At 38.2% G+C, this 26962-nt stretch overlaps 1 protein-coding gene across 1 annotated transcript in view; it reads left to right on the top strand.

Moving 5' to 3' along the window:
- Positions 1-26463, top strand: part of LOC127571531 (calsyntenin-2-like) — a 422857-nt gene extending 396394 nt beyond the window's left edge. Inside the window, 6 exon segments of the mRNA XM_052017987.1 lie at positions 1032-1240; positions 5075-5245; positions 5747-5892; positions 6087-6219; positions 11381-11565; positions 15072-26463. Coding sequence (XP_051873947.1) covers positions 1032-1240; positions 5075-5245; positions 5747-5892; positions 6087-6219; positions 11381-11565; positions 15072-15272 — 1045 coding nt within the window. The 3' untranslated portion in view covers positions 15273-26463.
- The last annotated feature ends 499 nt before the right edge of the window (positions 26464-26962 follow it).

The following is a 26962-nucleotide window of genomic DNA, read 5'->3' as shown; positions in this document are numbered from 1 at the left end:
GATAAACCTCTTCATAGCTCCTCTTTTATTGTGTTATCTCTTCCAATATTTTGCATTCATTCACTTTAAATATTAACACTGGGATCCTACTCTGTTGTGAAGACAGTCACAAAATATTAAAAACCTGACCCACATCCTCTGTCTCCATCTACAAGTTACCTTTTTGTTGCAATAGGCCCATTCTTCTTAATTATCAGTTGTCCTTTATGCATTTATGAAACATCTTTGGATTTTATTTGCCAAAACCTTTCATATCCTTTTTCTTTCCGACTTTCTCTTTTAATATAAGGCTTACACTTCCTATACTTTTCCAGGATTAAGTGCTTACGGTATCTCAAAAAGCGTCCCATTTTTGTGGTATCCTACTTACACGAACATTGTCATCTGGAGGCAGTAGATTTGGTAGCTCCAATTTGTTTCTTTTTGGGAACACATTTACCCAGAGCACCCTTGAATCCCATTATGAAATGACTCTCATTTACTCCAACAGTGATTTACCTACAAGTAGCCTGTCCACGTTTGGTAAATCAGTTCAGTCTAGTAAAATTGGCTTTGAGTTTGAGACATTGCCACCTGCAATTAATTGTGGTCTATTGATATATGAAATCTATTCATAACAAACTCTGTGTTGAAAGTAATACTAACTAGAAAGGTAGCAACTTAAAATAACAAAAAAGCAAAGCACTGCTTTTCCCATTGCTAACCTAAACCAGTGCAATGTGACCATTTCATTGTTAAACTCATGCATGTAATCAGAAAGTGAGATCCAGGAAAATTATAAATCTTTGTCATGTTAATTTCTCAGGAAATGGAAAATTACAGAAACCAGTATATAAGAGGATTTTGAGGGAAAAAATTAGTTGGAAAAGGGTGATTCCAGCATAATAACCAGGATAATTGGAAAGAATTTGATCTCAAGATCCCCACTGCTGTCTGAAACATCTATTTATAAGTATAACTAACTTCTCCAGGGACTCGTGCTTTAGACTGTAAGATATCGAATGGTTTGCTGAGTTTTTTTTTCTCCGAAGGTGTTTCGGTGAGGACACTTGCATCAATGTCCCAGATATCGATGGCTATATTGTGGTCCTTCAACCTGTTGAACCAAAGATTACCATTAGCGGATTGGATCATTTTTCCAGACCAGCGTCAGAGTTCGAGAGCAGCAGAGGAGTAGTGCTGTTTCCTGGCCTAAGGATCATTAGCACTGTTAGAAGAGGGGGACGTGAAGACGGCAAAGGTTGGTTGAGTTCACAATTTAGGAACAAAAGTATGTCAAAGAAGGGAGGCAAAAAGCTCCAATAAGGTGGAAAAATCAGAGAAAAGAAGTAAAAGTCAAGTGAATCCCCCTGAAACACCTTTTATTAAGTCCTAATTTTAACAACCCTCAACTTAGAAACTTCAGTCATTTAATTCATAATTTTCTGATAATTAAGTTTCCTAGTTATATTTTAAACAAATCATTCTTGATAATGATATAGGTTGCAACAGACTCAACTTTACTGATACTTACAAAAACATATCAAGGTACTCCTCAGTGTCAAGGGCCCATATAAGGTGTGTAGTTTAATATGCTTTTGTTGCGCTTAAAAATTTGAACAATTAATATCTTAGCTTCGATATTAAGTCTGGCAGGAATTGGATTGGCCCATGTTAGGTGATGAATAGTCCTTGCATCAGTCGAGCAAGATCTGGAAGCTTTTAAGCCTAGCATCCCATCTGCATTACACGTACTTGGTTCCCCTCTTTAGCTTCCCCTCCCTATCTCTGTAACATCCTCCAACTCTCTAATCCTCCAAGACATCTCCTCTTCCAAATCTGACCTCCTGAACAATCCAGCATTTAATTGCTCCACGGTACATACGCCTTCAGCTGCCAAGCTGTTAGGCTCTGTAATACCCTCTGCAAACCTCTCCCCATCTAACTTTCTTTTCTACTTCAAATGGTCTTTAAACCTATCTCTTTAACCAAACTTTGGCCATCTACCCAAATGTTCTTTATGTTGCTTGGCATCATTTTCTTTTGTTCAATAAAGTGCCTTTGGATGGTTTTCTTAATGTATTAAAGGCACTATGTAAATAATAATACACTATTATTTCAGAAAAGCTTTCTTTAGATATGTGTGAAGATTTCTATTTTTTTCTTAGAAGAACTAGAAGTTGCCAATTTGTGGCCCAAACATGTATTGAAACAGCAATCCAAATTCTAAGATTAATGACTGTTGCTGCTATGGGAACTTGTATCCATTGGAAGATAAACTGGATTTCAATATCACTTTTTATTTGTGATACCTATGTGTCCTTTGTTTTCTCCCATTCTTCTCAGCTTCTAGTATTCTACTCTGACTTTCTTTACCCGAAGAATGCCAAGTTCTCAAAGGATCAGCACCCCCAACGAGAAGATTAAGAATTAGCTGAGACTAATCCTGGATTGAACTGAAAATTAAATGAAAGACTAAAGGAAGTAAAATCCTCCACATAGGCAAAGTATTGGGGAAAATAAATAACCTTGTCTCCTAACTTCAACACCATGATAATATGGGAAATGCATGTAAACGGACAGATAAAAGCACCAAAGAATGAATGTTAAAGCATTTGACTTGTGCTATCGGTATAATCGAGGGAGAGGAGGAATATTGTCATTAGCAAAGTGAGAGAGAGGGGGACATTGTTGATTTGACGATTGTCTGAGAGACTGTGGCAAATTGTTGGAAGAGTTTTCTCGGATATGGGACTAAAATTGTTTTATTGAACAAATGTATATAGGTAACAATTAAGAGGGTAAAAATAGCATCTGATAAAGACTTACAGTTCTCCCAGTGCAAAGGCCAATATTTAGCCCTCGTTCAATGGCACAAATCTGCTCTCCAATGTTCAGTGCCTTTGATTTCTGCCTGTGGAAACGGCATTGTGTAAGTCAGGAATGAGCCGGAAGTCAGTTGGCAGTACATCTGACCTCCTGCTCCTCTGCTGAACTTAACATAAAGTCCATTGCTGGTTCTGGATCTTACTGAGCTGAATGTCCAGTCCCTCCTCTTTACTATGATACCATTCATTTAATTCTTCCTGCTGACTTCCATTACACAAGTAAGTTCACGTAAGGGGTTTTTGCCTGTTTTTCTGTAGCACAATATCTTTGTTTCTAATTAGTGTATTTTTAAATAAATGTTTTTTTGTAAATTTCTTTGTAATTTAACAAAAACATTTACATCTAGTGGCAGGTTGGGCAATGCATGACATGGCCCATCATCTCATCAGCAAAGTAATCTTTGAGCTAGCTGGAGACGTGTTTCCTCCTGCAGTAATAACACTAAAAAAACTGCAACATTGACTGTTGAGTGCTTTGGGATGTCATGGTGTGAAAGGAGCAATATAAATATATCTTTTTTTCTTTTGGTAAGAGCTTTAATTATGCCCTCGATAGGCTGATAAGAAACTGAGAAGGTGTGAGCAAGTCAGCACAATGAGAGATACAGATGATATTGTGCACTTGAGGTACAAGATGAAAAGACCATAGCTTGGGTTATGAACAATGGCCATCATCAATATCTCTCTGGCAGGGAAATAGTACGATCTCTTCTACCCAAGAGGATATATTTCAGCTTAATGTGAAATTCCATCCAACCAGCTTGGGTAAGAACTGAAAAGAGTCATCCAATTGAATAAAAACAATTTTATGTGCAAGGAGAGATTTGTATTTCGGGGCTTTTATGGCTGGAAATTACCTTGTTGCTGCTTACACACATAGCATATGAAACATGGCATATGTGACCTTGGTGTTGCTCTTTTTAAGGTGATACCTTGATAAGGATTATATAATGTGACTAACTGGAGTTGCTGTAGAAAGTTCCTGTGTCTGCCTCTGTGGAAAAGTACAGAATAAGAAACTTGTCATCACATCGCAAGCTGTTTTATTTCATAAAGTATGTTGATGTTAGCTAGCGACTATTTTTCAGCATCTTAGTGAGAAGTACTGAGACAATGTACCATTCAATCAAAGGACTCCACGATGTGGCAAATGCAGACACCTGGGCCACTGGATTTCCAGTGAAATATCTTGTCTAAAGAATGTAGACTGTGGAAAGAAGAGTTCACAGTAAATATTGAACTGGATATGGCAGATAAAGCAGAACAGACAAACGTAAAATGTTACTGTGTCACATTGTTGCGAGGAGAGAGAACTGAATCAAACTAAGAAGCCATCAAATGAGACCAGAGGCTCACCCGTTAAATCTATCAATTTCTGTCCTGAATGAGCTAAGTTTTAGGGGAAATGGGGTTAGGGACAAAGGTGGCACTGAGGTAAACGATCAGCCATGATCTTAATGAACGATAGAGCAGGCGCAAGGAGCTGAATGTTCTCCTTGTGCTTCAATTTCTTATGATTTTAAGAAGCCAGATCCAGCTAAAGACAGTAAACAAAGTGCTAAGCCTGACAGCTGTTGTAGAACTTAACACTTTCTGGGATTCATCAACTATCTGAGCAAGTTCCTGCTGTGTCTGAGTATATTATGTGAGCCACAAACAGCTGACCAAGCAGTATATTCTGATAGCGTTAGTCAGATGTATGTGTCTAAGCTACATTTTTTTTGCTTTTATTTCAGATTTGCATTGTCTTTTTGCTTTTGAGTTATTTTGAATGTTTTCCTTCTAATTTTCATCATTAAAATAGGGATATAGCATGTGTAATATTGGTTGTTGCTATTTTAGGCATTGTATCATGTGACTAAATGTTGTAACAATGTTTACTGTCTGGCATTCCAAAGTCTGTCTGTCTGCCTCTGTGGAAAGGCCATAGAAAGAAATGATGTGCTGATATTGTAAGCTTTTTTTTATTTAACAAAGTACTTTGTTGCAGGTTTTCCGATCACTATGGCCATGAAAACTATTTTCTGACATCTTAGAGAGAAATACTGAGATAATAGGGTTCATCGGCCTTGACCCAACTCAATTAAGTGAAATGATTTATAATTTTTTTTGTCACAAACGTAAGATTTATATTCTAGTACAGATTTCAAATTTGATATGAGGTTCACGTATGTTCACCAGCAGTTTGTAAAAAATTCTTTTTGCAGCCCGTCATCCTAGTGGACCTGAAGGGATTGTTCACAACCTGGATTACTGTGATATTTTGATCACAGGGGATGAATTAAATTCAGAACAGGAATGTCTGGAACTAGAACCAATTGAGTTGCATGGGAAACATCTTGAATTCACAAATTCCACCGCAGGGATGTCAATTTACGGTAACTGCCATTTCTTTTATACTTATTTAATTGTAGTTCAAAATTGATTTATTTTCTTTATCAAGTTGACAAACATTTAATAGCATTTGTTGGCTTGACATACTGATTTTATTAAAATTATACTGGTAATGATATCGTCTGTTTTAGTTTCATCCCTTTATAGCAAATCACAATGTCCATATAATCAATGCAATAAGGCTTGCTGTATGTATAAAATTTATGTACAGGACATAGATTGTTGCAATAAATATGCAATTATTGTGCAGCTACAGGTTTTATTTTCTATGAACATGAAGATGAGCAAATTGTTCTCAAAATAGGTAGGGAAGTACAGCATGCAGAAATGAAATTTTTGCGCAAAGTACAATAGAATTTGTAACAGTGTTCAATTCTATGATTCCCCACCCACTCAAGGCTAGTTTTAGAAAATATAAGTTGGCACCTGTGTAAAATAGTGATTAACGAGGCTGTCTTCCACCTGTAACCTGTGCTTTTTATTAGGCGTGGACACCATGGCAAACTATGAACATGTTCTTCGCAAGCTCCGATATCGTCACTGGGAAACTGCATCCATTTTTGGTCGAAAGTTTAGACTTACATGCTCAGAGCTCAATGGACGTTACACGAGCAATGAATTCAACTTAGAGGTGGGAAAAAGACAGCTCTGGTATACATATTGAGACAGTTGATGTATTAAGGTCAGAAAGCAGAGCTGCTCAATACATGAGTGCTGTATGTAATTTACTTGGTAAGCAATAATGCACTAACACTGTCACTGCTCAGGACTGTGAGAATTGATTTGACAAGATGATTATTGACCACCTTGGTTTCCTTTGTCTAGGTGAACGTTCTGCACAACATTAATCTTATGGACCATGTTAATCATGTGGTTGTTCAGCCTCAGTTTCTCCAGTCAATCCATCATTCGCTGCCTGATCTCCCAGGTCACAACCTTAATACTGCTCATAACTCAGGTAATAGAACAGTTTCCTTGAAAAAAAAAGTCAAAGTGAATAACTTGGTTTAAAAAAATGGGGGTATTAATATTTATACAGACTAACGTATCAGGGCCACAAAATTCAGTCCTGTAGCACCCTTGTTTGAACACTCTCTCTCAGGTCCACGTTGACAGATTCACCACCCATTCTGTCACCAGACACTGACAGTTGACTTGTCATGCCACTACAATCTGTTTTTGATGCAAGACTGTTGTTGTCTTCTTTGATTTTACAGCAGCGTATGACATTGTCTGGCAATCTGATTTTTCGGCACAGAGTCCTGATTTCTGCCATGTTGCAGCACCCATTTAATCGAATTATGACTACGTAGTCCATGTTTCATCAGCTCATGTTACCCTTTCTTTCTGCACAAGTATCACTATAGATGTGGAAGGGAACTGGACAGGAACATCATGCAAATGCAGCTTTATTCACAGGGTCACCCTTCCCACCCCAAGGTCAGTCATTAAACGAGGGGCAAAAAGTGATGCTTACAGTTCTGACAATACCGTGTTGTACTCTTCCCTTTAGACACGATCCTCATAGTCCTGCAGCACAGCTTGTTAAAGTTCATAGGCTGGAGATCAAAATGACAAAATATTTAATGAAAATAAACCACTGAGTTAAAGGAAATAAAAACATATGCACTCTACAATGATAACCTGTGCTACCCGTACTAACAGTTTCCCCAAATCATTTTTCTTGGTCCACCATTTTCCCCTTATAGGTGTGGCAATGTGGAGAGAAGGCTGCTCCTTTAGAGAAGGCAGAAGATGACCCTGAAGGTCAGCTGCAAGCGGCACTGGGTTGGCTGGTCCAGCTGGTGATAGTACAAGTGGCTTCACTCCAGGCAGCATCAAAGAGAATTGTTGGGGAATAGATTCTTGATCCACAGAACCCACCAATCCTACCCCCAAATAATGCAAGAAAATTGCAGCCATAAGGATATGAATCTGCTGTAGATATCAATCATTTTGCGTGATGTGAAATACTCTGAACCTACTTAAGCAGCTCAACTATTAAAAAAGGATGGCATCCGATTCGATTGACAGTCAGTTAAAAGATGAGAACTAGCCAGTTTAGGTTAAGGATAATATTTGAAATTGCTGCCTGCACAAAAATGTTAACATTTCACTATTTATGAAAATAATCATATTTATCTCAAGTTCTGTAACAATGTAGTTTAATTCTTCGTCACCTAATCTAATTTCACTCTTCTCATCTCTTGTCCCTTCTTCACTCATCTCAAACAGAATCATTTCCTACACCCACAACCCCAGTTTAATCCAACTACTAACAACCCAAATTTGCTATCCTAACCCCCAATGTTGGCTTATAGTCCACAGAAACAGGCCCTTTGGCCCACCAAGTATCAACGTCCCCATTTACACTGATCCCAGATTTGTTATTCTTGTCAGGTTCCCACCAACTCAACCCTTGCTTCCCCCACCCCATCCAGAATCTAGCTCTCACCTACACAATAAAAGGGACTAACCTGTTTGTTTTTGGGTTGTGGCAAGAAACTGGAGCACCAGGAAGAAACCCACATAGTCACAGGGAGAACCTGAAAATTCTACACAGACAGCACCAAGATCTAACCTCGGTCCATTGGACTTTCAAGGCAGCAGCTCCACTAGCCGAACCACTGTTACCCTTGATCTTTTCAACAATTCACTCTGTCTTGTAGCCCTTGCATCAAAAAAAACAACAAAATTTGACCCTTCACATCTCTCTTCTCTCCAAATTCTTAGAATATATTTATCTAACTGCAGATCCATAGCCATCGTTCCCCCACTCCGTTTCTCCAACTGAATTTCCAAAGGCAATGAACGTTACCTATTACAATTAATGTGACCTTGACGCAGTCTCCCTCCACATCGTTCTGACTGTCCTAGTTGACCACAGCAATTTCCTCCCAAGTCTTTCTTCCTTTGTCTTGGCAGGTGAGACCACATCCAGCAGAAAAATCAAAAATAAAACTGCAGTGCAGGAAATCTATTACGGAAACACAAAATGCTGGAAATACTTCACAGGTCAGGCCTTCGACCCAAAACTTTAGCGGTTTCTCTTTCTGCAGATTCGGCTGACCTCCTGAGTATTTCCAGTGGTTTTCTGTTTTTATTTTACATTAGCGAGGGCATACTCACCTGATTCCAGTCTTATGTGTCCCCGTCATAGCCAGGGAATCACTGCAATAGCTTTTCTCTCTCCACAAACGTTAAGTCAGGACCTGTTGAGTGGATCAGCAGCAAGCTGGCAAGAAATTCAGGGCTATATCACATTTCATCGGTATTCCGATTCATCAGTCTCTGCCTCCCAGATTTCTCACCTTGTCCACTGTCTGAAATAAATCACACTACTTGTTAAACATTCAGCACTGGGTGAGCAGAAATATTCTGTTATTGTATGTTGGTTAAAAACTGAACACATTGCATTGGTGACCTTTACAAACTGGGTTCCCGAGTCATCGACTTTCTCTCCTTGGCGACTTTCAACCTTCAACCCTTTGTAATTACTGTACTCCTTCAATTCTAACCACTATAATATAACAGATTTTCATTGTTCGACCATTGGTGACCATGCCTGGGTAACCTAGGCAATAAGCTCTGTAATTCCCTCCTTTATCTCTACCTCACTTTCCTCTTTTATAGTATTCCTTAAAATTTACCCCTTTCACCCTGCAGCCCAAATATCTCTTTGTGTGTCTTGGTGTCAAATTTTGTCTGATAGCACTCCTGTGAAGTGCCTTGAGATGGCTAACGATAATAAGGCACTCTTTAAATACAAGTTGTCATTGTAATTGCTAGCTTAAAAAGGAGTAAAAAAAAGTTGAATATCTTTCCAAGATGTATTTTAAAAATCTATTTATTTATCCTACACAATTGCACAGCATGATAAGGTATTTCAAGTTAACAATTAGGTTGCCAATGGTCATGTACTGAAAACTGTCCTGCTGCCTGAGCCTATGGTAAAATCAGTTTTGGAAGTCTCAGCATCTACAGTACAGAGATGCTTGCAAATAGTGCTATGATAGTCATTTTCCGTGGTAAATGTAATGTATTGTTGCCAGTCACAAAAATGATTGCAAAAGTGCAGCTATAATTTGAGTCATATTTCATTTCACAATTCCAAAAGATTGTGTGCTGTAAATCAGAGAATTACAAATTGTACCACTTCCTTTCTTTGAATTGTGAATAGTTGTAATGTATGGTATCAACATTTTACTTTTATACTGTCTTTTATTAGGCTTGTAATTCAAGTTCCTTTAAGATCTTCCATCAGTGCATTCCAGAGGGCTAGTAATCATAGCTTATTTTCTGAAACCCCAGAAGACTTGTCATTATACATGTGTGAAACAAGCCTGACTGTTAGTTGCCTTTTAGACTTTCATATCCACAGAAATCATTACTGTCAAGCAGATAACTGGTGATAAGCATCCTCTCCCTATTTTAGCCTGGTTCCTACAGAGAGAAAAGCAATTGAAGTATTGAGTCCTTTTAGAATAGAGGGGAACTTTTCTCCAGCCTGTTTCTAAATCTTCACTGATTCTTTTTGGAAATGGTCAAAAGATACTTATTCACGGTTCTCATTTTGACCCCCCATCTTTGCCAGTGGTTACAAAGAGATAATTGTATCCTCCACCCATACACCCCCACCTCATCAAGAGATCATGCCATCAGACAATTTGAGCATGTGGAATATTCCTCCCTTTCCCCCTCTGTTAAACCTCTTATTTATTCTCTTTTAACCAACCCCTACCACAGCTCTTGCTTCTCACTGCACTTTTCTCCCTCACCCCTTCCTTTGTGTCCTTCCACATGACTTATAGTATGAGTTTCTCTATATGCTTATATTACAACAAGAATGAAACCTCTACGATGCAGCAATATTTAATCTTTTCAGATATCTAATTTGCCCATTCCCCCCCAACAAAATTATGTTATATGATATTGGTTTTCCTGCTATACATCGCACCCATTTAACAATTTTTTTAATTCATCATTTTCCATTGAATGAGTAAGATGTCCTATGTGTAGGTTTTACAGTAGAGCCTGCATTCTTATTTGATATCTAACCCAATTTTTAAAAAATTGTTTTCATGTAGCTCACAGAAAACTCTATAGCATTTTTCTTTGAGATTGCAATGCCTCAAAGCATTTCACAGTCAATTAAGTACATTTTTTTAAAGACTGGTCTCTGTTGTAGCATTGCTGCCATTTGGTATTCATGCTCAAGTGTCCTCTCCGTCACTTATTTGAGTGTACTCATGGTTTATTTGCCTGCTTATAATCTTGTTCCCATTCTTCCCTCATTCTTGCCTACACAATCACACTTATTCAATCTCTCATCCTTGCTCCTTCTTGTCCTTTCCAAAATAACACTTCTACAGATCAAATGGAAAACTTGCACAGAGCAAAAATTTAAACTTTGGGGTTTAACATATTTTTGCTGAGCCAGAAAATTTGGTAGATTAAATACTTTTAATAATGTAGAACTAATTATAATGGCTGGACTTTCCTGGAATCTGCTCCTGTTTGCTTTTGCATGGACCATGGTCAGACAGCCAGGGTTGAGCCCAAGTTGGGACTGCTGAAAATCACCACATATTTGGTAGACTGAACTGTTCCAATGGATGGCAAAAAAAACAAACACTACATTAACATGCTTGCTGTGTAAATTGCTTACCACCTAGGAAGGTAAAGTAGATTTTAGGATTTACTAATCCTAAATCCCTTAGGTTTACTACTTAATGGGATTTGCCCAGTATTAAATTTCAGGCAAAAAGAGAATTTATCCAAGTTAAAAGCAGATTTGGAATTGTATGGAATGTTGGTTGGAAAATTACCGATTGTCCAGGGTGCTGATGTTTTCTCATGTGTTAGCCTGGTGGTGCACATTTATATTTTATAGTTCCTTATGAACATTTGAATTATAGTCCAGATCTCCTTTATCTCATACTTATGAAATGTCACGTAATTATCAAAGCCAGATCCTATTAAAAAAGAGCAAACTTCTTCCTTCAACCTAAATGCAAGATATCAACTTTAAGATTACAGATTCCTCAAGTTCAAAAGTTTAAATTTCTGTTTTCTTTCCATTCCAGAGAATGTAACTAAGTGTTTTTTTTTAATTTTAGCTATTCCCAGTGCTGCAACTATCGTCATTGTTGTGTGTATTAGTTTCCTAGTCTTCATAATTGTTCTGGGGGTCTTCAGGATTCGAACAGCTTTCCAGCGCACTAATCGTGAAAATGAGAGTGGGAAAGAAAATGAAATGGATTGGGATGACTCTGCTCTCACCATTACTGTTAATCCAATGGAGGTGAGTAGCATGAAATGCTAGCTTAAAGATACTTACCTACAAATTTAATCACGTAGCACTTTCCTCTTTGGTGATGAGAAACTGAAAATTGAATCAACCCAGAGTAAATCAAGTTTGCAATAATTTCCAGGTGATATCACACACATAGGGAAATTCAACCAGGCCCATCCATTTATCAGCCACCTTTGTGGTCCCCAGTGCAATGTCCGCATCAGGAACCGGCATGATATCATTCTTCATGCGGTGCTCCTTTTAGAACATTGAGGGGCATTTGGACAATGTTGTCCTGCCACCTGCATTAATATTATTTTAGTACAGCCTTTGAAATTTCCATGCAAATATAACCAAAAGAATATGGAAGCAAACAAAAACAATAAAGAAATGCAGATGCTGGAAATCTTAAGTAAAAACGGAAAATGCTGGAAACACTCAGCAGACTAGGCAGCAACTGTGGATAGAGAAACAGAGTCAACACTAAGTCAAGTACCCTGCTGAGTGTTTCCGTTTTCTGTTTTTACTTCAAATATAGGAATTTTCTGTTTTTACTTCAAATATAGGAATAATGCAGCTTTAAGCACTTGGATACATGTTGGGCTCTGTTTAGCTGGTAGGCTGATGAAAGACAGTTTAATATCTGGCAATTATTCCTATAGCCTTCCAAACTTTCCTGTGAAAACTACAGAGAACTTGTGTAGTAGAAAACCAACTGAATCTAGAATAATTCAAAGTTACTCCAGAAACATAGTAGCTCCATAGCCAAAGAGGAAAAATACATTGTTATAATGACATTATTAATATAGCACTGCACAGTAATAAGTATTAATGAGGCCATAATAACTGCTTTAACCAACAGTACATTAGTGTAGCTGAAATAGTCTGAAAGGCAGTATATCCAAGTTATATTACTAAAAGCTGGGTGCGATAGTCCTACTTGAGAACAAGTGACAAACAAAAACTTAAGGTATTCCAATAATGTTTTAAAAATATCTGTTGACTGTCAGATATACTTGCCATGAAATGTATTGAGATGGCTAAAGCCTTTCATGAGCAGTGTAAAAATAAGTTGAAAGGCCAAGAGAAAATTTGAATACTGTTTTGATTAACCTATAGGAATCAAAAAAATAACGCTGGTTGTTTAACTTTCAGTAAGGTAGTTGTGACCAAGTGAAACCCAAGGGCTGGGTGTTGTGTCGTTTTACTGCCAAGCACAGTTCCAAATTCCTTCAGCTTGGAATGCTGTCCCTCACATCAAGCATAATTCCCGTTTTAAAAGAAAACCATCCCAGTCTTGCTGCAGGGGTATTGGGCACCTCCTGGATTAATGTGATATACCTCCACATCACAAGCCCACCTCCAAGCTGAAAATGGTCAGGTAGAGGAAGATGGATGAAGAACTGAGAGAACAATCCAACCCAGTTTTTTGAATGGTCATATGAATAATAGAGTAGAAATAAGTCTCTATTTGTGATCCAAACTGGATGATATTGGGTTGACTGTTTTTGCACATATCACCAGCATTCAGCTCTATTGCAGTGAATGTCTGCAAAATACTGATGATTTGGAATTATAATTTCATTGAGTCAAGCAACCAGTTCAGTGAAATACGTCTATGTACATATATCCTCATAGCTTATTAATGTTAAACATTTGCTGATGGTAATTTTTTTCAGTTATTTCTAACATGCTCTGATAGTCTTCAAATTAACCTTTTGTAATTAGAAAAGGTTGTATTGCCCCATTCTGTGCTACAATCAAATTGCATTGATATATATTTCATATAATTAAGGCACAGAAGCCAAAGTACTGTGTTAGCATGGAAATGAATTCATTGGATGGGAGTGGAGTAAATTATGTTAAATTGGGAATGAGCAAAATAATGCATTCTCTGAAGGTATGTATGCAGGCTGATCACATTAAAACTTATTTGAAATGATGTGTCTAGTACTTAGAATACAGATAGAACAAAGTATTAGCTAATAAAAAGTCCAGAATTTGCAGTCAGGATAACAATCAGCACTCACCACAATGGAGGAAATTTGAGACCAGATTTAGGAATATATGCAGATGCACAATTAAACGCAGTAATCCAAAAGCTGCTGGCACTGATTCTGTGTTGTTCCATATAATAGACAGAAGTCAGTGTATTAATAAGAGCTTAAAGTATATGCAAACCTTTTGAGTGATAAAAATTCTATAAGTGTAATGCTTTGTTGCATATGGTGTGATTAAAATTTTCAAAGATTGTTTGTACTTCAATATTTACCTTAATTGCATGCCCACGTTCTGATCTTAATTTCTCACTGTGTAAAATACAAAAAAAAGTTGCTTGAAAATTTCTGTTGTTTATTATTCCAGTTTGCTGTCTCTGATAATTATAATTGGCTGCTTAGCATTTTTGATTGACTGGATGTCCCTGAGCTGACAAGTAGCAGTGGTGTTATTGCAAAAGCTGAAATCCATTCTAGAGAGAGCAATAGACATTTGTGGATAGGTCCTTTCATGATCAGTGCATTGCTGCTTTATGCTGACCACAAAATCTAGGCCATTAAAGACTCCTTTGGGCATCGCTAGCAATCTCTAATTACCCTTAAGAAAGTGGTGGTGAACAGTTAAGTGACTTGCTAGAATATTTCAGGGAGCATGTAAGAATTGACCACATAACATGGGTATGGGACTGAAGAAACATCTATACAGTGTAAGGGTGGCAGATTCTCTTTCCTGAAGGGCAATAGAGAACCAGTTTTTTTTTGAGATTCCACCCACTGCCCCAGAATATTTTTGAAAATATTGACAACTAGTGAGCCCCACCCACAGTTTTGTCAGTTGTCGAAGTAATTTAACAGTCCTTAAATATCTGATAGAGAGATTTGTTAAAAACTACTAAAATTGAAACAAATAAAAAATATTTTAAAAGTGGTTAATGTTATAGTCAAAAACCTGAAACTAAATTGAAATATCTTTTAAAATGTAATTTACCTTCCCTTTTACCTCCTAATTCGTGGCCAACAGTCTGCATTGGAATCAAAGGGATCTCAGATCCCACGCTGAGTCTGACATGGTTCAGGATCTGAAAGGTTATTTTCCCCAGTGCAAATCCAAGGGAATTTCAGCAGAACGGGGCATTGTCACTGGAGTCCATGTGAAGTCTAGTGGCAGCACAAACTAACAATTTTGGCTTTCTGGATTTGTCTAAGTCCAGGACTTACGTTTGACAATTCCAACCTTGCTGTTCTTTAAACAGGCAAATACATGCAGTTATATTAGGAACTGCTAACATTAACCAGTAAGATCCAACCTAAAGAGTCCACCTTCAATTACACTTTAAGAATCATAACCAAACTGTAAATTTAACAATAGATCAGTGCAGTTGGTGAATGGATATTACATCATCTATATATGTAACCTGTTTGTGTGGAATTTGCAATGTTTCACTGATAGGACATAATTTATTTAATACTTTCACAAGCCTTACTAAAGTAAGTTTTCCCATTCATTATTTTGTTCAGAACTATGAAGACCTTGAGCACAGTGAGCAGGAGAGTGAGGAGGAGGAGGAGGAGGAGGAGGAGGAGGAGGAAGGTGAGGAGGATGACATTACGAGTGCCGATTCAGAAGAAAGCGAGGAAGAAGCTGAGCATGAGGAAGATCAGCAGAATGTTACCAGGAGGGAACAGCTAGAATGGGATGATTCAACACTTCCCTATTAAAAGGCCTCAAATCTCTCAAGTCTTCAGATGAGATTTTGATGTCCAGCAAAGTGGTATGATCAGAGTTTATTTAGAATACTGTTGATGGTAAGTAGGGTGTGAAGAACTTTCAGGTTGTTTACCAAATTATTAAGTGATTTGCAGTGACATATCTGGGTCCAAGAGTTGACATTAGTTATAATGCCTGTCTTTCTTTTGTTATATCTGGGTGTTCATTGTGTGGTTACCTGAATGTTCTACCTTTGCACCAAGAACTATTAACTTTGTGAAATCATGTACTGGTATCTGTAATTTGAAATTTTCTGAAGTACTTTATTTATTTGTAATAAAAAAGAAACTTTCTCTGGTGGGTCATGCCAAAATAGAGCAAAGGGAGAAAGTTAAAAATGAAAAGTCAGTTTTTATATTTCATGATGTAAATACCATATTTAAATTAAGCAAAAGAAAGCAGTTGCTCAGATGATGTCTGCACCAAGGCTTATCTGTTGGAAAAAAAGGTTAAGTTAAATAATGATTAATTTGCATAACTTTTGAGCCACAAAAGTTTTTCCTCTACTGAGTTGTCAATAAACTGTTGCTTGAGATAGCATATTTCCTTTTATTAGGTTTAGCAAGACATAATCTTCACAAAGAAAGTGCTGGACACACTTTTCTTTTATGGGAGGGATGAACATATTTAATCTAAGGCAAGTGATAAAGTTTGTTTGATATACTTGATAAGTTCAAGTAAAAGGTTTCCCAAACAGCTGCTTTTTCTTGTAACAGCATCTCTTAAACTGATGATTTACATGAAGTAATAGAGCTAAAGTGTTATAATGATTGATAATATGGTAGTTTCATTATTTCCCAAAATGCCAGCAAAGGTAAGTCCTAAACCAACTCTTTCCCCTTTGAAAATACAGTATAGTATCAAAACCCTCCTATAGCATGCAGACTGAGCCCAACGGGACCTGATTTGGTTGGTAAGATATTTAAAAAGTCATAAGTCCTTAGGCTTGAGTTGATTTATGATTGGCCATGGTCATGTCAGGTTCAGGCTGGGTTTAAAACTTTATATCTGAGCAGATCTGTGCTTTGTTCTCTTATGCCATCTCCAAATCCAGTTGTATAATTTAAGCATCCATTTTATTAATTAAGAACTGTGAGTCTGACTTTTGTATCTTTGTTGCCAGTCCACCAGATTTTATGGATCCTGTTGGGTTTCTTTGGTGGCTTTTACCCTCTTCATCCTGATGCATGATATTAAAGATTTGATTTCGACAGACTCCAGAGTCTCTGAGCTTTATACCACTGTAAAGCTAATAAGCAGAAAAATAACCAAAACATTGGGATAAAATATCAGGGGAGCTCAAGTGGCATTACAAAACAACTTGAGCTGCACTTTCATTTTTAACTTCATCTGTTCTTACTCTAGCCCTCTACATGTTGCTCAATGTATTAGCCTTTATCTCCCCCCATTTACATTGCAATACTCATTATTAAATTTAGGGAGTAATAGCATTTCCTTTATTACAATCTGATTTCTTCAACACCAGGATCATTAAATTCTATAAAAAATAAATGTATATAGAATTATAATTGTTTAATTACTGAAGCAAAAATTGAAGTATTAAACTGGAAAGTTATGTCGATGTAGATAACTGGAAATTAATGACAAATGCAGCATAAGCTATTTTTTCACATTTAGGTCATTAAGCTTGAAGAACATGTTTGCACATTCTATGAAACATGGTTGCAGTTTAGTCACAAAAATGCATTCAATGTGCATAATCATGGTTCACGATGGCTGTTTGTTGTTCATTAATATTACTGAAGGCCTCATCATTTGATTTCTTTTCCTAAGTCCCAGAACTTCTAAGTGTCATATTACTCTGAAAGAATAGTTCATTGGTTGTCAATAAACACATTGACATTAGCAGGTACAGCTGAAGTTAATGCTCAGTATAGAAGCTGAGGAGGAAAAGACTGTTGTTCATAAAATCCTCCACCACTACAAATTGCAGTAGAGATAAAAAATTTAATTTTGAAGTTGTGATTATTGATTAACTTACACTAAGGAACAGTTGTTAATCACAGAGGCAAATTTGGTCTTCATTGTTGTACTGCTAAACCAGTCTCAAATATTTTCTTATTACCTAGGAGGCCTTTTGGTCCAGAGTCGATGCTGGCTCTCAGAGCATTCCCATCAATCCCATTTCCCTATAACCTATTCCTTCTCACATATCCCATCAACTCCCATCTGATTCTCCTGCTGCCCACTTATGGTAATTTACATCAGCCAATTAACCTACCTACTGGGGCATCTTTGGCAATGTAGCGAGAGAGGGTCCAGGGGAGAGTAGGGGGAAACCCATACAGTCACAGGAAGAACATGCAAACAAACGTCACTGGAGCTTTACACTAACTGCAGCACCACAGTGCTACTGTTCCACTCATTAGCAGTCCCTCAGCATTGAGAATAACTTCCTACCATTCCAGTTGCCATGGCTTCCAAGGTGGCTGGAGACCCATATGGATCCACAGACTCTGCTACAGATGGCACGAGGTGCTTTACAAGGCAGCTCGGTGGGTAACGTGGTGTCGTGTGTTCTTTGCCGCATCTCTTGTAAAGACTCAAGGGGTGCTGTGCTTTCCAAAATGCCACTTTTCCAGTTTTAGTGTTCACAGGCTAAGGATTCCCATGAGTCAGCGAGGATGTTACCTTTGTTCAAGGAGAACATCCTTGAAGTGTTTATTTTCTGCCTTCTCTTTGAGTAATAGAGCTCAGAATAGAGTTTTTATTTTGGGACGTTGATGTCAGGCATGCGGATAACTAGAGGTGGTCGAGCTTGATCAAAGCTTTGAGGCTGGGGATGTTGGTCTGGGAGAGGACATTGATTCACCTCTCCTGCCAATGAATTTGGAGGATTTGTGGAGACAGCAGTGGAGGTTTTTTTTCCAGTGCCCACATTCTGAAGCATACAGGAGGGCAGAGAATCACTGCTGCTTGATAGGTCTCATGCTTGGTGATTGCCTTGAGGGTTCTGGTCTTCAGCACCACTTTCCTTGGTTAGCTAAAGGTTGCAGTCCCTTTCACCGCTGCCATTGCATTTCCTGAGATGTGGTTTCCATGACATGGAAAATGATCCACGTATTCTCGTGCCTCTTTGAGGATCTAGATTGTGCAAGAGGGCAGTGTTGTACGGTAAGGATGGGTTGGTAGAAGACTCGTGTCTTCCTGGTGTTTTTGCAGACTGATCTTCTTGGACCTCTACCTCTAAGGGCACACAGATATCTGCATATTTTAAGTCAGTAATTGAAGCTGGGGAGATCTTAGATTTGGAGTGGAGACAATAAAAGGTAAACTCAGCAGGTCAGGCTGCATCTATTGGAGGGAAATGGATAGTTGATGCTTCGGGTCAAGACCCTTCATTTGGACTGAAAGATAGAGGGAAGATAGCTAATATTGAGAGGTGGAGGGAAGGGGTGGAGCAAGAGCTGGCAGGTGATAGGTGGATCCAGTTGGGGGTGGGGGGGTGGTGGAGAGGAAGAGTGGGAATGGTGTCAGAAGCTGGGAGGTGATAGGTGAAGGTGACAAAGTGCTGAAGATGATGGAATCTGATAGAAGAGGATGGTGGAGCATGGAATAAAAGGGAGGGAGGTGGAGAAGGGACTCAGTCAGAGAAGTGTGTACTGATGAGCAGATAGAGAGAGTGGGGGAGGGAAGGGGAAATAGAGAGAGTGATGGGGCCAGATGGATCAGGAGGAGAGAGAAAAGGGGCAGAGGGGGAGCAGTTCCAGTAACTGCTCCCCCTGGCAGTCAGTGCTATAACTACAATTGGGCTTTTCAGCTTTCATGAAAATGGTCGTGATTAGTTTCTCCCCAAGACACTCTTTCAAACTTTCCTTTTCCCAGATGAGGGAGATGAAGTCATGAATTTATGCCAGAAATACTTCACTATGCTTTTATATTTCAGGGGAGATTTCAGCAGTTCCAAAGATTTGTTCTGTTGTTTTTTTCAATTGTTGAATGGCTTTTTTGGATTGAGATAGCATTCATATTGTACCAGGTACCCTCCTGTGGGATGGTGTCAAGGACATTCAAATCAAAGGCACAATCTCAGCAGTGGAGGTCTTTGAAGGGTTCGTTCTAAAGGGCACCTCCCACCTTGTTGTTCTTGATGATTTCCCTGCTGTTCTTGGCTTTCAGATATATGGGCCCTTAATTGGTGGGTTGCAGATGTTCTTGTTAGTGTTGAAGAATCCAAGCACATCATGGTTAATGGTTGCTGGCTGCCCCAGGAGCTTCTAATCTGCCATTAGTTCTTTAAGTCACAAGTATTTTATTGGAGCTTGGCCTTCAGATGCTTGCAGAGCTTTTTATTTCTGCTGTTGTGGGATGATGGGAATTTTATTGGATTTTCTTTGGTTTTTTACATGAGTTACTGCCAGCATGTCATGCCCTGGATTGTGTAGTTGCTTGCAGTAAAGCTTTTCCATTAAAGGAAGAGATTGGATAAACTGGGTTTGTCTGTCTTGGAGTGGAGGAGCTCAGGTAGAGATAAATGGAAATATGAGGGGCATAGATAAGTATCCTACTACCTAAACTAACTTTGGCAGAATTATCTTAAACAAGAGGACATAGGTTTGGAGGGGATCTGAGGAAGAATTTTTATTGGAATCTGGAAAGCACTGCCTGAGTGGGTGATGGGAGGCAAATACTCACTCACAATATTTAAGTAGTATTTGACAAGCACTTGAATTGGCAAGGCATAGAAAAGTACAGAGCAAGTGCTGGTAATAGTTGGGTACTCAAGTATCAGCATAGACACGGTGGGTTGAAGGTCCTGTTTTTGTTTAGTATTGGTCTGTGAGTATGTATGCCATTCTGACGATCTTAGTAAAAATAGACCTCTGCTGGCATGTATCAAGTAACTGATCGAGTTGAATCAAGTAATCTTACTTACAGACTGTAACTGATAAATGCTAAAGAGCAACATTTTGTAAACCATTTTGAGACATTAATCCACTGATAGTAATCCACTGCCCTAATTAGTACCAAGCATCTGCCAAATGATACATTTTACCAAATTATCAAAATAGTTGCATTGCCTTCATATTAATCCAGTTCCCCATTAATTTACTGTAATGAGTAAGCAGTGCCACCACAAAAAATAGCTTGAAATTAAACTATTGCAGTTATAACTAAATATGTATTCTAATCCTTGATAGCTATGTGTTCATCTGATACAGTAAAACTCCAATCATCCAGTACCCCTTTCAACCATGGTGGTGCCAGACTAGCAGATTTGCTGCGATTATTGGATGTTACTCCTATTAATATCCCCAACACACTTTAAATTCCTTTGTTTTACATTACCCAGTAGTGTAATAAACATTCCAGTGGCCCCAGCGTTGGAAGGGAACATGGGAAATGGGGCCTCCATGAGGTTCAACTTGAACCATACAAGTACTTCAGACCCTAGCATGTATTCCATACTCCTGGTGTTCCCAGCCCCGAGTCCAACTCCACCTGCACGCCCCACCCCCACTGCCAGTAATACATGGTGGACCTCATGAATATACAGATCTGCTTATAGTAAATCCAGGGTTAACGAGAACTTGGTGTACTAACAAGTGAGCCAGATGCTGAATCATGGGAGTTCTAAAGAATCAGATTGTCAGAGTTTTATGGTATCGTAATATTCTTTACACATTATCAATATTTGAATTAGCCTTTGTTTTTAAATAATTTATTACAAGTTTTCAATTAGCTCCATTAAAACAAAATCCAGTTTAACTTTAGATCAATAGAATTATGTGGGGCATATATAGGACAGATCATCAGAATCTTTTTCCCAGGGCAGTGAAGTCTGGAACTATAGGGCACAGATTTAAAGTGAAAGGGAAGAAATTTAAAAGGAGATTTGAGGGGTGGTTTTCACACAGATGGTGGTGAATATTGGAATGAGCTGCCAGAAGCAGATACAATTACAATGTTTAAAAGGTGTTTGGGCAGGAAAGGCAATAGAGGGATATGAGAATAATGTAGAAAGGTATCACAGTCAGCATGGACAAGGTGGGCCAAAAGGGCCCATTTCTGTGCTGTACAATTCAATGATTTTATGATTCAATGCAGATTTTAAAGTAGAGAAGTTAATGAGACAGTTATCAACTGATTACACACAAAAGGAGACTTTTTTGTAACTGTTAGGAGAAAATATCACTCGAAATATGTAATTATACCAATGAAAATTTTGTTCCTTGAAAAGCAAAAGTATAGAACATCAATTTAAGAGTCTTAAAGGGTTAAGATTAGAAATGATGAGCTACAAGTCATGTCAAGCTGATTGATAAGAAATTGGTTAGGAGGTAGAAGACAGACACAAGGGAAGATGGGCACGCACTCCAATTGGCAGGATAAAACTAGTGATGTTCCCCAACATTCAATGTTAGGGTATCAGCTTTTCAAAATAATTGTTAACAGCAGTTGCAGGAATAGAAACCAAGACTTTTGTCAATAGCTCAGTAAATAGAGTGTGTGTAGAAAGTTGCAAAAGAGCCATTAAAGGACTGAGAAAGTGTAGTAGATGGTATTTTGAGTAGGGGAAGTGTACTTCATTCACTTTGGACAAAAGAGAGAGAGTGACCAAAATATTTTCTAAATATTGAAAAGCAGTGGAGGAGAAAAGATACTTCAGAGTCCAAGAAATCACTGAAGGCTCAAAGGAAGGTACAAAAAAAATCTGAAAGAATTGAATATTGGCATTTATCACAAGAGCTGGGATACAAAGTGGAAGTCGTACAATTATACGAGTTTGTGCTTTGCATTATCTGGGAGAAATGTATTCAGTTCTGACAGCTGCACGCAGAAAGGAGTCACGAGTCACAAGGGATGCAGCACAAATTCACTACAAATGGTACCAGCAAAGGGGTCAAATTTCAAGGACAATTACATCAACTTTATGCGTTTCCTTGAGTACAAAAGATTAAAGGGTAATCTAAATGAGGTGTTTGTTAAAAGGAGACAATAAGGTTGATGGAGAGAAACACTAGCCTAGAAATTAATCACGTAACCCTGTTCACCTCAGCAGTACGCATTTGCAGCAAAACTTTGGACAGAATGAAATGTGATAACCACAACTTCTGGGTTTTTTTCCCCCCCTCACTCTGGAAATTAAACTAAACTCATCTTTGGATGTAAAGTTTCTGTACCTGATGCAGTTTTAAAATTTACCAGAGTAACCATCCCGACTATTTTTCACAGGCAGTTCCAGATTGGTATCTCTTTCAGATAATGCCCATGCTGGTGTATTGTAACTTGGGTAACCACCCTCCCAAACCCAGTGATCTATGCGACTGATCCCCCAGGCCCTGCTTACCTGTGCCACTTTGCTAGCTCCCCACGCATCTTTGTGTTCACAAGCATTTGCACACCACTAATGTAGTAAGACAGACATATCAAAAAATTGCGAGAAGGATGAGATGGAACTGAATAGCAGCACAAAAAAAATTTACAACAGCCCTATCTATGTGTTGAGGACAGCATCAGCTTCATAAGGCAGCATGGCACCTGGAGGCTCGGACTGTGTGGTGAATACAGTGGCTAACCCTGAGCATACTGTATATCAGCAAGTGTGGGCACTGGAGAGCATTACAGCAGTACTGCCTTGGTTGGGATGGGAAACTGTGTGGGTTGACAGGTTCCCAGGGTGAGTGCAGTGGGAAAGGACCAGAGCAAATCTCATAATAGAAGATTAAGTCAGATACAGCATAAGCAGATGGGCAACTTAAGGGATATGTAGATATTGAGACTAGAGTGCTCCCAATAAGCTTTAACAGTGCAGGAATTGCAGTACAAAAGGCACTGCAGTAATTTAATGAGTCAGAGTTATGGCCATTAATTTTAATGAGTGCCTGTACGGTGGAAAAACATTGCACACTCTGGCATGACATCATCCGGTTGGTGGAGAAAAGAGCACAGAAATGGCTTCTCAGATCCCATTGAATGTATTGGAAATCTTGGTGTATGATTAGATGTGTGAATCATTAAGTTCATACAGAGAACATATGGAAATGATTTTTTTCCCCAGAGCTAACAGTATAGTAATTAATGGTAATATTGAAAAAACACAGGCACAGAACAATGTTATTATAGAGCACAAGGTGGTCATTCTTTTTACTGAGGATTCATATCAAACACTTCATTTGCAAATCTTGTAACACCACAAACTGAGTTCAGTGAGACAGTTCAAAACCTAGTTGGATTACCTCAATCCCAAACCATCAAAAATTGGTGAGAATTACAAGGTTTGGAACTAGGAATCAGAAGCAGTCAGATAAGACTGTTAGTGAATATATTGGCATGTGGAAAGATTTCCAACTTTGATGATTGTCTAGAATGTGTGCTGCACGATGGATTTATTTGATGATTGAATCAAGGTTATTAAAAACAAAGAATCTCACATTTGGTCTTGTGTGCATAATTGGAAATGCATCAAGAAATGCTGAAAAAAAAATTGTCCATTGCAAAGTTCAAATATACTCATGGTCTATAGTCATAGAACTGTGGCAAAGCTAACAGATTCAAATCAGAGTCCAAAGAGTGTGGTGAGACAGGGACAAAATGTGGAAGGACCAAGTAGAGCAAGTTTTGAGTAAATTAGAAAAGAATGCATTTGCAGTGAAGATAATTCAGTGACAAACACTACCAACTGCAATTGTCCCTAAAGCAGGGGATTACAAAGTGATGTTGAACCGAACAGTTGATGATGAGCAGTACTCTATATGCTGAGTTGGTAGGAGCCAAACTAGACCTGCCAGATGCATATTTAGATGAACGCGGATAAGGAGAGTCAGAAGTATTTTACAACTAGCACTCATAAGCATCCTACACCAATTACCTTGTGATGTGAAATTATCAATGAAGGCTTATCATGCTACAGTTGACATGGTAATACAAGGTACAGATCATCATCTTTGCAATTAAGTACTAATAGCCATAAATACAGAGGAGAATCCCCAAACATTGGAAATTATCAGGCAACTACCTGAACACAATACAAGCCTCAAAAGGAGTTAATGTACTTCCATTCAAGCAGTAGTTTATCTTGGATTGAAAGTGCATGCAATAGATTGCAATCAAAAAAGCACCAACAAACATAAGGTTGCTCAAGGTTAACAAAGAGACATTAATGAACAAACTTCTAATTCAGCTATAGAACATGTTCCGTAGCAGGTTATACTGCTGCACAGAAGATTCATAATGTATTATTGAGCTTTTATCTTGAGGAGAGTGGAAATGTTTAACAGTTAAGGGCAAAATCAAAATTATGGTTCGAGTTGTGGAGGGGGTCACTTTAAACAATTTGCTAACATCTCTTTGTTAACACCAAGCAAATCTAGCATTGGGAAAGGGATGTTGGAGGAACAGCTGAACTGTGTGGTACAGGAGATTAAATCAGAAGTGTACACATAAATCCCAAAAGATGAATAAGTGAATATAGAATGCAGTTGAGTGTATTTCTGAAGTTGATCCAGTGGAGCCTGTGAAAGAAATGACACAGGTTCGACTGCAGTGATTCAAGAAATGAAACTTCTCTCAAGTCAAGAAGTTGATTCAACAACGACAATATATGCTTCTATGAGAAGATGAAAGATATCGTAAGAACCAGTGAAGAGGTTAAATCTGTAAATAATGTGACTATGTGAATCACTCCCAAACAGGAGAGCAAATTGTAGCTTATGTAAAAGGATGTTTGGGATATGGGATGACATGCAGCAGCAGGGGAGGGTAGGAGTTGGTGAGTGAATAAATGAGTTGCACACACTTTGTTATTTCACCATTCTACACAACTTCTTCTACAAGACTCACAGTTGGACCAGCATGAAACACTTACAGCACAACCATCATCCCTGCCCTTCCTCTCCAAACCCGATCCCAATAGTCTTGTGCCTCAGGTATTCATAAGGTTTCCAGCACTGATTCCCTCCCACTCCACCAAGTGTGCTGTGCAAAGCCCATGTAGCCTGCCTCTGATCTCTTGGCTTGTAGCTGTTAGTGAGGGAGTCAATGAAAGGAATAAACTTAAAATTAATGCTAGGTAAAGCTATATAGAGTTAATGACAAAGGATTTATTCACAAAAGGTAATGGAAATCTTGAATTCCCTCCCTCCCTAAAACATTGTTGGGACCATCTCAACTGACGGTTACAGAATGGAGACATATGTTTTTGTTTGATCATTGTATTAAAGGATAAGAAGTTAGGACATAATTAGATCAAGGCCATCTGAGTGGGGGAGCACATTCAAGGCGTCAAATAACCCATCCCTAAAATTCTGCTATGGATGTCATAGATTTAGGTTTGTATCCCAGAGTACCTGTCCACAATTTGCACAGCGTCTGTGCACCATTTGTCCCATGAACAACAGCTTCTGTTCCTCAGTGTAGTGCTCCAAGTCATCATAGGTTGATATGAAAGTGGGACACAAATGAACCATAGAGTATCACAATGGACTGAGCTGACAATTTTTACTCAGTATTCATTACATTTTAATGTAAAAGTAGTGATAGGATGTTGTGATGTAATAATTCATAATTAAAGTCTCATCTTCATGATGCTTAAGACTAACAATTTAATTATGGGTTTAAAACTGAATCAGTATTGTGCTAAAAGTAGGCAGAGATTGTTTTCACCATCTGTAGCCAGTAATAAAAAAACAATCAATCCCAATCTTTATATAGAAACAACTTTCCACAATCCTTTCATTTAATAAAAGTTTCAGATCACTAGCTCCAGTATATCTGTATGTGTCACTTTATGCACAAAAACTATTCCTGATGCAACTGCTTTAAAAATCAGACACAATGATAACATAGCCTCAAGTAAGCACAATCCTAAAACCAAACCCTGGACTGAGGGATAAGACTGTAAACAGATTTACTTTTCTTTTAACTTATCAAATGCCAATTGATTACGTCAGTACTTCACTAAAGCTGAATCAAATAATTGTTGCTTGTGTGTGGACTTTGTGTATATGCAGCAAAAAAAATTTATTGATACTGCTGTTATAACTTTCTAGTATTGTGCCTGTTGTCATTTTAAGTTTTATTTTTTAGCAGCTTGAGAATTGCCATCCTGTACAGCATAAAATGGATGCCTGTTATTGTACTGCTGCAGTTTTCTATGCTAAAATAAATTTGTGAAAAATATCTGGCTTGTCATCAACATTGCCTGCAAGTGTCAGTTCATAGATCTGACGATAAGTGTCTCAGAGAGTGCCAGATCTTAGTTTCCCCTTTTTTGTAAAATCCCTCTAGTGACTACACAATTTATCAAATGTAGAGCAAAGTGACTAACAATGCGAAAGAGGCTACAGTCATAGCACACGAGTAGTTCAAAAAAATGTAAAGTGCTAATAAGTTTGAAATAAAAGTATTCGCCCAGATTTGTTTTCTCTGCATCTTCTGTGCACAAGGTCATTGTGTGAATGGTGGTTTCTAGTGCATATTTACATGTTGATTAAAATGGAATGAGAATGGATGTTCAAATGCTGGCAGGGAAGAAGAAATTTTGAACAAAGAAAGGTACCATTCTATAATTATCCGACAACTTGTGTGTCCTTTTTTCGCAAGTGGAAATAGACTAGCTGACACTGAGAGTAACTACATTTTTAAATTCCCCCTCAACTATAGTGAGTTATTTTTATAG

The sequence above is a fragment of the Pristis pectinata genome, chromosome 6, assembly GCF_009764475.1.
Source record: "Pristis pectinata isolate sPriPec2 chromosome 6, sPriPec2.1.pri, whole genome shotgun sequence".
Classification (NCBI taxonomy): Eukaryota; Metazoa; Chordata; class Chondrichthyes; order Rhinopristiformes; family Pristidae; genus Pristis; species Pristis pectinata.
The sequence above is the reverse complement of the archived record's forward strand: the minus strand, read 5'-3'. Positions and strand labels throughout refer to the sequence as shown.